The sequence below is a fragment of the Lolium rigidum genome, chromosome 3, assembly GCF_022539505.1.
Source record: "Lolium rigidum isolate FL_2022 chromosome 3, APGP_CSIRO_Lrig_0.1, whole genome shotgun sequence".
In the NCBI taxonomy this organism is placed as follows: domain Eukaryota; kingdom Viridiplantae; phylum Streptophyta; class Magnoliopsida; order Poales; family Poaceae; genus Lolium; species Lolium rigidum.
The window spans coordinates 383,243,375-383,255,145 of record NC_061510.1 but is presented as its reverse complement, the minus strand read 5'-3'; the positions used below and the strand labels follow the sequence as shown (position 1 = coordinate 383,255,145).

Here is an 11,771-nt window from a genome sequence, read left to right as displayed (position 1 = left end):
AAAAAACACTCATTTTTCACAGGTATCTTTGATAGGTTAATAGGTAACACACATCTTATATCTTGTGTTACACCTTAACGGCCAAAATCGCTATCAAATGCTGATCTTCCACTACCACGCAATGGAGCACATATGATGAAGTGCGTCTTTCAGGTGCTCAACATAGCATTGGACTTCTGACTGAGGTACTGTTGCCAGGCCTCGCCGGAGCCTTTTTCTTCATGCTGATGGCCATCTTCAGAGCAAACATTCTTGGGTCCATCGTAGTAGAGAATGTCCGTGTTAGCATTTGCGCGATTCCAGTAGGTAGGGAGCTTTAGATAATCGTCATAGAAGGCCAGAGTCATTGCCAACCTAATGTTGTCCCTGAAAATGGATATCGGACATGGACAGAAATGGTGTTATAATACATGCTGAATATGAATATTTTTGCCCACAACATAATCCTGTCACAGACCTTTGACTAGCTAGGTTGACAGCCTTGGCCCAGAACACGATAGAATCAATCAGATTCCTCTTCAGATTGTGTGGCTCCACAATAAGCACATCAAAATCAAGTAAGCACCTGTCCTTGTCAAAAGGTTCAGTATATACCAAACCTTTTGGAGCTGTTCTTTGAACAGCACTCAGAACATCCGTACTGATGTAATCACCAAGGCGCTTGCTACAATCTTCAGCAGCACTGATGGCGTAACTGCCTAAGTCAATGGGGACAAGGTCTTCAACTGTTCCCTGGGCAGGAGAGTGATGTTTCACATAAGGTACTCCGAAGATAGTCAGAAAATTCTTACTTTAGTGTAACACTCTGACATGACATGGTTATGTCTTTGTGTTTCAGAATTGGATCTGCATGCTAAAAAAATTCTCAGAAGCTATGCCTAATTCATCGAAGAATTTATAACCATGGCAATATGACCCACTTACAATATGCAGGTCTGTTTTGTTGATTGACTGATTCAAAATAGAGGTAAGGGGGTGGGGGTGGTCATCTTCATTTAAATTCGTTTCATGCATTGTAAAGACTGGTAATTCTTAAACTATTCGACAATACTAATACAATTAGCCGATACGAACTTCTTGAAGAAACTTTATTATGTGCAATTTAGGCATTCTATTAAATTCTCAATAACTACGGCTCACTATCACAGCTGAAAAAACTGAGAGAGGAAACAGGCTGTATGACGATACAATTATCTTTTGGCAAAAAAAAAAGTAATGGTATCAATGCTTGTTTTTTCCAGAAGTTCGGTAATAGGTTCGAGTAAATAGATTAGATGTATGCACAGTACCTTTACAATTGAGTCTGCTGAGATATAAACATGTCTCTTTCGTGAGAAGTGAGTTGCGATAATGATTGGTGACAGCTCTTTGCGGAATGACCATAAGAAGTTTCCCTCTGGAGTAGCAACGTTTAGCTTATCCTTGATTTTCTTTTGACTGAAGAGGTAAGCAAGTATGAGGATAGACTAATTCCAATGACAATATGAGCATTTTAATTTGCGTGCTCTCACCTAGTAACGGTAAGGTTTGAACCAGGTATTACTGATATTATCTTGTAGAAGGGCAATTGATCATTGCCTCCTTCTGGTATCAAGAACGTGAAGGATACATCATGTGGATCACTGTCAAAAAAATAAAAAAATTCTGTGATTAACTCTATAGAATTAGTAGTGCAATCAACACATAAGTAAAAACTCCAGAATACCAAAGTGATCTATCACTGTACATGTTCTGTGGTCACCGTTGCTACATGGAGATGTGAAAAAATCGTGAAGTTTATCATGCATAACAAAAACTCTTGTATACCAGTTACAGCAAATTATGTAGTTATAGTTCCCTGGTATCGTGCCAATTTCGTGAGAGCAAAATTACTGAAAGACACGTGAATCACATAAAGAGAACCTTGAGCTAGACAGTGTGGAGTTTGTCAGCACAGCAAGCGTACGAAGATCCATACAGCTTATCCAAGAGAAGATATCCACACTTCCAACCTGATGCGGCACATCCTGCATTGGAAGGAATAGAGCTTCAACAGACAGCGAGACAGGCACGAGGAAACGCGGCAGCAGGGAGCAGACAGTCTACCGCGGGGTGGCGCGAGGTGTTCAAGGGGATCCAGTTGCGGCCGGGGCCGGCGGGGTGGCAGAAGTGGGTGGCCGACAGGAACTTGAGGCCCCAGAGCACGAGGATGGTGGCAAGAGCCAGCATATGCAGCCCCGAGCAGGCCCGCGGCGCCGGCTCGACGTCGCAGGGGATGACGCGCTGCCCGCCCGGAGGCTTCTGCGGTCCCTCGCCCATGACGCTGGCGGCGTTGGAGTGAGGCGGGCGAGATGGTGGGAAACTGGAAATGGTTTTTGAACTCCGAAGTTGTCGTCGCCGGGCATTCTCTTGGTGCAAGGCCGGCCTGGATGTTTTTTTTCCTCCAGGTTTTAGATTTTGTGGTGATCGGGCGGTTCGATTCATGTGGTCGTGCTATTTAGTACGAAGTAAAAAAGGCTTGCTTTTCACCCTGAGAATGCACGCCCCGTGTTGGGAACAAGGTGGATCTCCCACAAGACACTTTTGAATAAGGGAACTGCTGAGCGTCCCCGGGGATCAAATTCTCCGATCCCCGGGTCCGGAGCCGTTCGATAGGATGATCACAACTTCACGATGCCATCATCCGGGTCAACGCAACCAACCGAAAAAAGGTGAAAGCACACCACGACTCCATGAGGGGCAGCATCGCCCTCTGATGGCTCCCATCGGCTGCACCGGCAACCACGTCGCCGGCAGCACGCTCCAGCAGCGCCCCCTCCCTCACCGGCAGCATCATCACCCCTCGTCGGCAGGACCGCCATAGCGTCGCCTCGCCGTCAGCATCAGCGCCCCTCGTCGGTAGGACCGCCGCGGCGCCGCCTCGCCGCCAGCATCAGTACCCCTCATTTGCAACACCACCACCCCCGGGCTCGCAGCATCGCCGGCGATGTAGGCTCCATGGTAGCACCACCATTATTATTTGGTAGCAAAACTGTTGTTCCTTAGTAGCACCTCCGCGCACCTATGGCAGCAACTAAGCCCGTCACACAACATAGTAGCGCCACAGCCCGCCTAAGGTAGCAAGGGCGCCCGCCGCAAGCAACAACGACGCCCGCCGCTGGCAGCAGGGTAGCGCCGCCGCCCACCAAGGCAGCAACGACGCCCACCAAAGGCAGCAACGACGCCTGCTGCTTGCAGCCACGGAGCCCCCGCACGCAGCAGGGTAGCTCCACGGCTCACCGAAGGCAGAAATAGAGCCCGCCCGCTGGCAGCAATGACGCCCACCACACACAGCAAGGTAGCACCGCCGCCCACCTTAGCCACCTAAGGTAGCACCGAAGCCCTCCCTTGGCAGCAATCACTCATGCGGCTGGCAGCATCCGGCGAGCACACCGGCGACCGGTGTTGGATGTATACCATTGCCGGCTTGAAGCGCTGGCCTACAGCATGGGAGCCGCCGAACTCGAACCTCTCCATGGCGCGCAACGAGGTGCTACACAGGAGAGAACGGATCGAGCTAGGAAGGAGAGATTTTAGGCCGACGAGGTGTGGCTGGGCAGCCCCGGGAGGGGCGATTTGCAGGTGGTATCCATGGCAGAGCCTTCACATGAAGGAAGAGACGATGGGAAGAGATAAGATGGGGAGAACGTGGTGGGGCCCTTTTCTCCTCTCATTCGGTTGCTAGGAAGGACACTACGTGGACACGCGTCGATCCGGACGATCAAGACGTCGCGATCCCCCCGATCCCCCGAGGGAATAGAAGGGTTTTCCTTTGAATTGTGGTTTTCCTAGAGCACATTTTACCTCACCCCCACCCTCCTCGGGCTCCTCCCCACTAGTGGTGTGAGGTGGAGCTCGCTAGGTTTGGATAATGTTGGGCGCGTGGGTGGAAAATGTGCTGCCACGACAAGTGAATTAAGGGAATCTCGAGCGGCCCAAGTGCCGTTATGGTCCGTTTAGAGCGGGTCATGGACAAGAAAATGGCTGTCCTGGTCTATTTTATCCGTTTGGGTAGGGGTAGCCTAGCCTGACAAATATTATTTCTAATAATATTTTTATTGATAGAATATAAATTACAAAGTGCGAAGAAAGAAGAAATAGCTAAAAATCGTAAGCCTAGGCTAACTAGGGTTGCCGCCGCCATTGATCCCTACTCGTAACAAACACTGGAGGCGCCCATGGCAATGACCAGTAAAAAAGGCGCCCTGTGCAGGCGGAGTCGTCGGTGCTGGTGGGGGACTTGCTGATGGCGCCGACGCTGATGCAGCCGCTGCTAATGTCGTGGGAAGAGAAGGTGGCGTGCAGGGGTGGCTGGGTCACCGGAGGGGTGATTGGCCTACCCTACGCCAGCGCGGAATCGCGAAGCTGGACGGCAAGGCCATTCTAGTGTGCGAGCTCCTCCAACTCTATGTGTGATGGAGATCTCCATCGTCTCCTCCTCGTTGATGTCCGGAGGCTGGATCTCCAGGATGATGAGCGGCGCATCGCCACCGCCATTGATGTCATCATCGCTTTCCTCAGCGTCGTTTTTGTCACCTCCCTCATCATCGAAGGGGATGCAGCCTGAACTGAAGGTTGAAGAAGCCAACATCGCCGAGGTAACCAACGCACCAGTGTGGGTTGAACTCCCAGGACCAAAGGTGTCCCAGTTTGTCGAGTTCATCGCATAGGCCAGATCATCCTTCTGATTCAGCTATAGGATGGAACGGCGGAGGCGGATGTTGTCACACCGCGCACACCCTTTGCGTGCGACGGCAGGAACCGGCACCCTCGTGGAGTAAAGGAGCCAGCCCGATGGTAGGTTCACGTCTGGCCACGACATTTTCCATCCCACGTCGAACATCTCACATGCCTAGTCCACTGGCACGTATCGGCGGTCACACTGCTTCTTCATGTCGCTTGAAGACCCACCTCGTGGCCTTTCTTCAAGCGTCGAAAGGGTCACCCTTTTCCCAGGGTGGTGGCTGATACATCTCAAATGTATCTACTTTTTCAAGCACTTTGCTCAAAGATTTGCTCCGAAATCTCACCATACTTGGATAAAAAATGTTGAACTGACGCTTTTTTTTAGCAAAGTCTTGTTTCTGTCAGTTTTCACAGGAAATAAAATCGGGGAAAATACCAGGGGAGTTTTCATCAAAATAGAGGGCCTGAAGCATTGGATCACGAGAGGGGAGCCACGAGGCCCAAAAGGGACCAGGTGGCACACCCAGTACCTTAGGACGCGCCACCTAGGGCCTTTTGGCCCTCGCTCGTCGCATCGCCTCCCTCCTTAGCGTGGTGCTAAATATACCTGAAAAACCTACTTCTATGGGAGGACGAGATGTTTCACGAAACAGAGCACCGCCGAGACCACCATCTTCGTTTTGGGGGCCAGATTGATCCTGCTCTCCACCCCGGAGAGAGATAGATTTTGAGGGCTTCTTCATCATCACTGCCACCAACGTCATCACCAACAACCATGGGCTCACTCTTGATCACCATGAGTGAGTAGTTCTCTGTAGGCTTAAGAGGTGGATCGGGTTTGTATGAGATTCATCATGTAATCATCTATATATATGGAGATTTGAGGTGTTTGTCTTGAAGATATTCGTGTATAAGTGTTGGTACACCCTTGCTATGTTTAGTGCTTGTTACTAGGGTCCGAGTGACATGATTTCAATACCGGACCTATATTTCTTTACCATATATATGAGGTTGGTATCTATTTGCAAGGAGTATTTTTTTGTTATTATGTTGACCCTACGAATCCCTATGGTGGCAGATAGGGAAAAATAAGGGGAATATGTGATAGTTCGAAGATATTGTGTGTTCATGAATCTTAATGCTTTTTTCCGGTCTATTTAAAAGGATATACCTTAATTGCTTGCAGTTCCAAGTTGGCGCCAGTAAAATGGACAAGCTGGAGATGTCATGCAAATTCTCTTTGTGAGTATGCATAGCTATATTTGGAGCATACATACACACAACTAAATTAGAGATGAATGCTATGTTAGTTGGATTACATTATATAATCAATATCATCCATACAACACCTCACTACTACCTCATGCATACGCTTTTAGCCACTGAAAGTTAAATAATAACTACTTCCGATGAAAACTGAAAATCTGCTACTATTTACTATTTGTTGTTTACTATTTGAATCAATTGCTATACAATCATCACTTGCTTTGTGAGTTTATTGATATACATGTGTGGTTGAGAGTGACGTCTCAATTGCTAAAATATTATTGGTATTCTTATGTTCGGAGTCGAACTATAAATTTGGGTAATACTTCTTGTCAAAGATTTCAGCGATCTTCTATACTTGTGGGCATCAATGGCACTGGCGATGGCGTAGGCTACGACGTTGGAGCGTGGGAAACGAGGGCAATATCGTGGGGACGGACGAATGGTCGCGACCTCCGCGCCTTAAAAGGACAGGTAAGCTGATTGCCTTCATTGCCATGGCACTAAAGCCTAGCGCCGACCTCCCCAGCACTGGCGTGCCGAGTGTATTGGCGCGCAGAACCCTCAGCTCGGGCTCCACCTCTGGTCATCCAATGTTATAGGAATGATTGCTAGCATGCGGGTTTGATGGAGGACGGCGTGGATGCATACGCTAACCGTGTGGTGTCCGCGTCTACACATTTTGGGCGTAAATTTGATCATCGAATGCGTCGTTGTGGACTGGCCAATTAGTGGACAGGTTTATATTTTTCCACGCCGATGCAAACGATCATTTTTTATCTGTTTGGTACAAGCTGCTGAAGATGCCCTAAGCCGCTGAAGATGCAAACGATCATTTTTTTATCCGTCTGGGATAAGTGGCTGAAGATTCCCTAAGCCGGAGCATTAAAAAAGTTACCGGAATTTATGTGAAAGGAGGAGTCAATAGAATGGTTGGTACTAGAAATTCAAGTCTCCAACCAAACTGTAGACAATAAATGACATAACTGATTGTACCAACTTTGGGTACATGGATAAAGTTTAACCTCTTATATATTCTTCATATTGTTCTCTACAATGTACCGGTTCTTATATGTTTGGGGTTCCGGGATGCTCCGTGTTTTTTGACCGGAACCGTAGGAGCCCTGTTTTTATTTATTTATGTAGGAGCCCTGTTTTTATTTATTTATATAGGAGGAAAAAAAAACTGTACAAGCTGAAACCTTCTCAGTTTTCTTCTCAAGAACCAAAATTGAACGCGTGATCCAGTGTTGCTCTAGCGCGCATTGGGCAGAAAATGGTAGGATGTTGGGAATGATAGGCTAAGGGAGAACTTGCAACAGTATACTCTATGGGTGTGGTTTGCCGTTTGTGCAAATTGGTTTGTCTCCATGTAATCACACTCGTTGCAATGTCTACACCAGTAGCAGCACGATAATGATATGAAGACATGCGAGCAGGCAGAGAAACTAACATCATTTTTTTTTGAACAGGGAAGGGCCCCGAACTCCCCCAGAAGCTGCATTATATTTCGTCGGTGGCAACATAATTTACAAAGAGGACCTCTAGGAAATTTAAAGCTACAGACAAGCCCTCTACTTTTACAACCAGGACCCTCGAAGAAAAACCAGAAAAGCAATCAGGTCCCTTGCCACCTTCCTCGCGTCGGAATCTCCAGTTGCGGCCAGCAGCTGCACCGCCGGGGACGAGACCACTTGGGATGCAACCACCGAAGAGCGCCGCACTTCTGGAGTTGAAGGGCCTCCACTTTGGCACGCCGGCCAGGAGGTTGTTGATGAGATGACGCCAGCTAAAGATCCGAAGATCAGCTTAGAACGTCAGAGCTCGGAGCAGCCACCATTCGGCCATAGAAGTCGACGGCAGGACGACCGGAGTTCGTCGAAGAAGCGCCGCCGAGGATGTGCTCCAATGAGTAGAAGCAGCCGATCTTCCCCATCGCGCAGATCCAACAGCATCTATCGTCCCACCCCTTCTTCCTCCATCTCCATGATGGCAAGAAAAAAGATGCAGAACCACAGATCTGAGCAGATCCGCCCGACCCATAGATGCGGGCTTATTGAGAGAGGAGCCACGGCCAGATCCGCCTCCTTCCTTCATCCACCATGGACGCCAGAGCAGGAATCGAATCCTCCACGTCCCAGCGCTGCACACCGGCGCTAGGAGCAGGCTCAAGAACGGCATAAAGCCAAAACTCCACAAGGGTAAACGCGGGCTAGATCTAATCCTAAGCCTACTACTACTATGTACAGCCTGCACCACGCATCCACATCGTCGCCGGCCGACAGCGCCGCCGGAGAAGAGAGAGGAGCGGGCCAGGTTCGCCCTAAAGGCGGCTCTCAACGGGAGGAGAAGAGCGAGAGGAGGGAGAGGAGAGGAAGGGGGAAAGTGAGCCACCTCGGTAGAAACTAACATCATGAAGTGGCCTTTGAGGCACAGTGTTACGTTTCTTCACCATTCTGGCTGGAGGCCGAGATAGGAGAAGCTTGCGGCTTTGCGTGCTGAAGTATGGGTGCCTCCTCACCGGGTTGCTTTTTTGTTGGGTGAGGATGGTTGTGGTGACCGTGTTTTGTCTTTCTTTTAATTTTCAACCTCGCCATTTCGGGGTGTAGTTCTCATTGTATGTATATTTGCAAACTTCTTTCCCAATAAAAATGTAGGCTCCTTGAAGTGTTAGAGAAAAAGACTAACCAAGAACATAAAATAGGTGCAATTCATCAAGATTTGGCACCAGGGGTGGCTTGTTTCGCCGCCAGGATGATCTACTGCACCAACCTGACACATAATCAACAAGGTTAGCATTTAAATTCGTACATGCCACGAAGGAACTTCCAATCAGTTGTGATAATGATGTGTATAAATTTCAATCTTGTAATTCTTTCCAAAAGCTCTAAAATGAAATGTTTATATGAGTAATCCCACACTAAATTTATGTACTGCCATGAACTGGTTTCATAGTAATGAAATTAGGAGCGAAGAGCTCATCAATCCTAAATGGGGTCGTTTTACAAATGGTATACTTGCAGCCATGAGACTTTCTGTGCGAAAAGTAGCATGCCTTCGAAGTTGATGTCCTGTGTTTTTTCTCACTACTAGTGGAATGCCCGTGCTTCGCCACGCCTCCCTACCTTATGCCAGTCACAATATTACATGGATCTCTACTTTATGTAGTTTCACAAATATTACAAGTGTAAATGATGCGCAAAAACATTTAAGTACATAAAATAACCACATAATATTTAAAATATCATAAGATCATATCACATAATTTAGTGTAATAATTATAAAAGGCAACGAGACCGACATATTATTTCTTATATTATTTATTAAATCCATGCTCTCTTGATCGTGAATAACATATGCTCGCACAACATCCTGTATGTTATTTTCAATGTCATTAGCAAGGTATGTGTATCAAAAATCTCTTTGTCAACTCGTAGCCATCCTGCACAATCAATCTATCGAGTTAGCATGAAGTTTTATTTTCATAAAAATATAAGAATGTGAACATAAAGTACTCCCGGTGCAAATTGGATGAACAAATCATTTATGGCATGAAAGCATAAAAGAAAATACTAAGTAACCAAACAATTTTTTGCAAATAAATGGAAAATATTATTATCTCTTGGTCATTAGGATGATAATACTTTTTTTGTAATGATAACCACAGAAAACCACATGTCAGTGCTTGTTGGTATTGGAGTACTGAGAAAAGTCGGACAATCCTGCTTTCTTCCTCACCCAAATTTCCCCAACTTTAATTTTAAAATAACAAACTTTTCCCGATTCACATTCTCCCGACACCACCGCATGGGTTACTCCTGCCGCCTGTGGCCACACACGCCGCCAAGGTCACTCGCTGTTTGGCGCCCGTCCACGGCTAGCTCTCTCACGTTCATTCCATCCTCCGGCGCCAAGACACTCACCGTCGGCCTCCACACCCCCCGGCGCACGGTTTCGGCTGCCTGCCTCCCTGCCATTCGGCGGACGGTTCAGGCTGCCGACCTCCCCGCCCTCCGGAGCTAAACCACTCCTCCATCAGCCGCACGGTTGTTACTCCGCCGTTGAAGAGTTGCCCGTTCTTTCCTTTGGTTCCCACGCGGGCCCACTATTACTATTTTTGGAAATATTCCTTTACCACAAATGGATAGTTTCGGTGACCTGACTATAAGCAAAAACAAGGTCGACCTCGATGTAGTTCTATCCAGGATAGAATGGGAAATTAATATGGCATGAACCAGAATCATTCAATAGATCAGCTTTGAACCGTAAAATTGGTTTATAATACACAAACTTTACCGTTCATTTTTCTCCGCTCTTTCCCATTCTCATGGCACAACAAAAAAATTCATATGATAGAAATTTATTTCGACATTGCCATATTTTTTATATGATACGAAATTAATTTCTGATATTACCCATAAAAAATGGTACAGAATTCCAACACGATTTACACATATGGAGATTAAACAAAAGTTTTATTCAGAACAAACCATCCATTGACATTTGGATCTGAAGCATTTGTTCTTGAGATTCCCTTCAACAAAAAAAATCTGTTTAAACAAGAATGATTGGCTCAATAAATATAATGGAGTATATGAACAAGAATTTTCTGCAACATGAAGTAGATAAATAAGATGCATGGACCAACGTGAGCCCTCTCCACGTCAGAAATTTACATCAGGCTACAATCATGTTCCACGGTCACAGGTTATCATGAATATATCACAGATTCTGCATATATTAACAAACAAGCAAAACAGATTTTGGGGGATCCAGGATCCATGAATACATCGGTGATAAAAACAGGAAAATACAGAATCCAAAAGCAATTATAGAACAAATAAACAGATCGGAGACTTCAGGGGAGAGAAAAAAAAATATCGGATCTGCAATCTCAATAAATCAAACATCTCAGACTAATTACTTACATAAGCTAAGCAAGATCACCACATAATCTGAACGGTGAAGTATCCAAAGACATGACAGAAGTCAACAAAGCAAGTAATAGGATCACCACTTCGTATGTCAAAAACCTCGAACGCGGTGCCGTTGGATGGAGGCGTGGCCCGCTGGTTGCCGGCCCGAGGCGCCGGGAAACAAAAAGTTTTACAGCAGTCAGGAAAGCAAGCATCTAACACTCCTGTACGTGCTAGCAAGCAGCATCAATAGCAATTAGCAGCCGCGGCATACACAAGAAAGCACACGCGCTCATTCTGAGATAAAATAAGACGAAGCGGAAACACACCTTTGCAATTGGCAGGCAAACACGCGCGCTAGCAGTCAGCGGGCAGCGGTAAACACACAAGCCAAATCTATGTCTCCAGCTATTCTCATCTCTTTTCTCAATTTCTCTTGCGCACGGCAAATGAGGCGTACGCGGTAGACCACACGCCATGGTCGCTGCTTAACCCTCGATCTACTCCCTCCCTCCTCCATCCAAAGAGCCGAAAAAATTCAGTCGCCCGTTCATCCAAAGAGCTACCGGCGGCCGCGACGTGCACGCACCATGGGAAAGCCGACTCGCACCGCTACACCTTCCGGATTTGCGCTCGGCAGTCCCACCCATCGGTGCGGCAATGCCACGCCACCAGAGTCGGAAACGATGGGTTGCCATGATGATATGCGTGTGGTAAATTGAGTCAAACTGTGATAACTCCATCAAGGTAGTTGTTCCTATTAGCAAGATAAGATAAGATAAGATAAGATAAGATGGTTAGCTATTTTTGAGGAGTGCGGACCGGGTGGTTTGAGGGAGGAAATATGAATTGAGGACGTGGGGGGTATTATTGTCCATCCTGAAA

General features: G+C 47.0%; 1 protein-coding gene across 1 annotated transcript; it reads right to left on the bottom strand.

Moving 5' to 3' along the window:
- Nucleotides 1-85: 85 nt before the first annotated feature.
- Nucleotides 86-4,681, bottom strand: LOC124697541. Its single transcript, XM_047230119.1, has 8 exons — nucleotides 4,424-4,681; nucleotides 4,184-4,359; nucleotides 2,086-2,341; nucleotides 1,903-2,006; nucleotides 1,512-1,622; nucleotides 1,290-1,437; nucleotides 458-732; nucleotides 86-366 (listed from the first exon to the last, which is right to left on the bottom strand). The coding sequence occupies exons 1-8, from the start codon at nucleotides 4,679-4,681 to the stop codon at nucleotides 150-152; spliced, it is 1,545 nt and encodes a 514-aa protein (XP_047086075.1). The 3' UTR covers nucleotides 86-149.
- Between the last annotated feature and the right edge of the window lie 7,090 nt (nucleotides 4,682-11,771).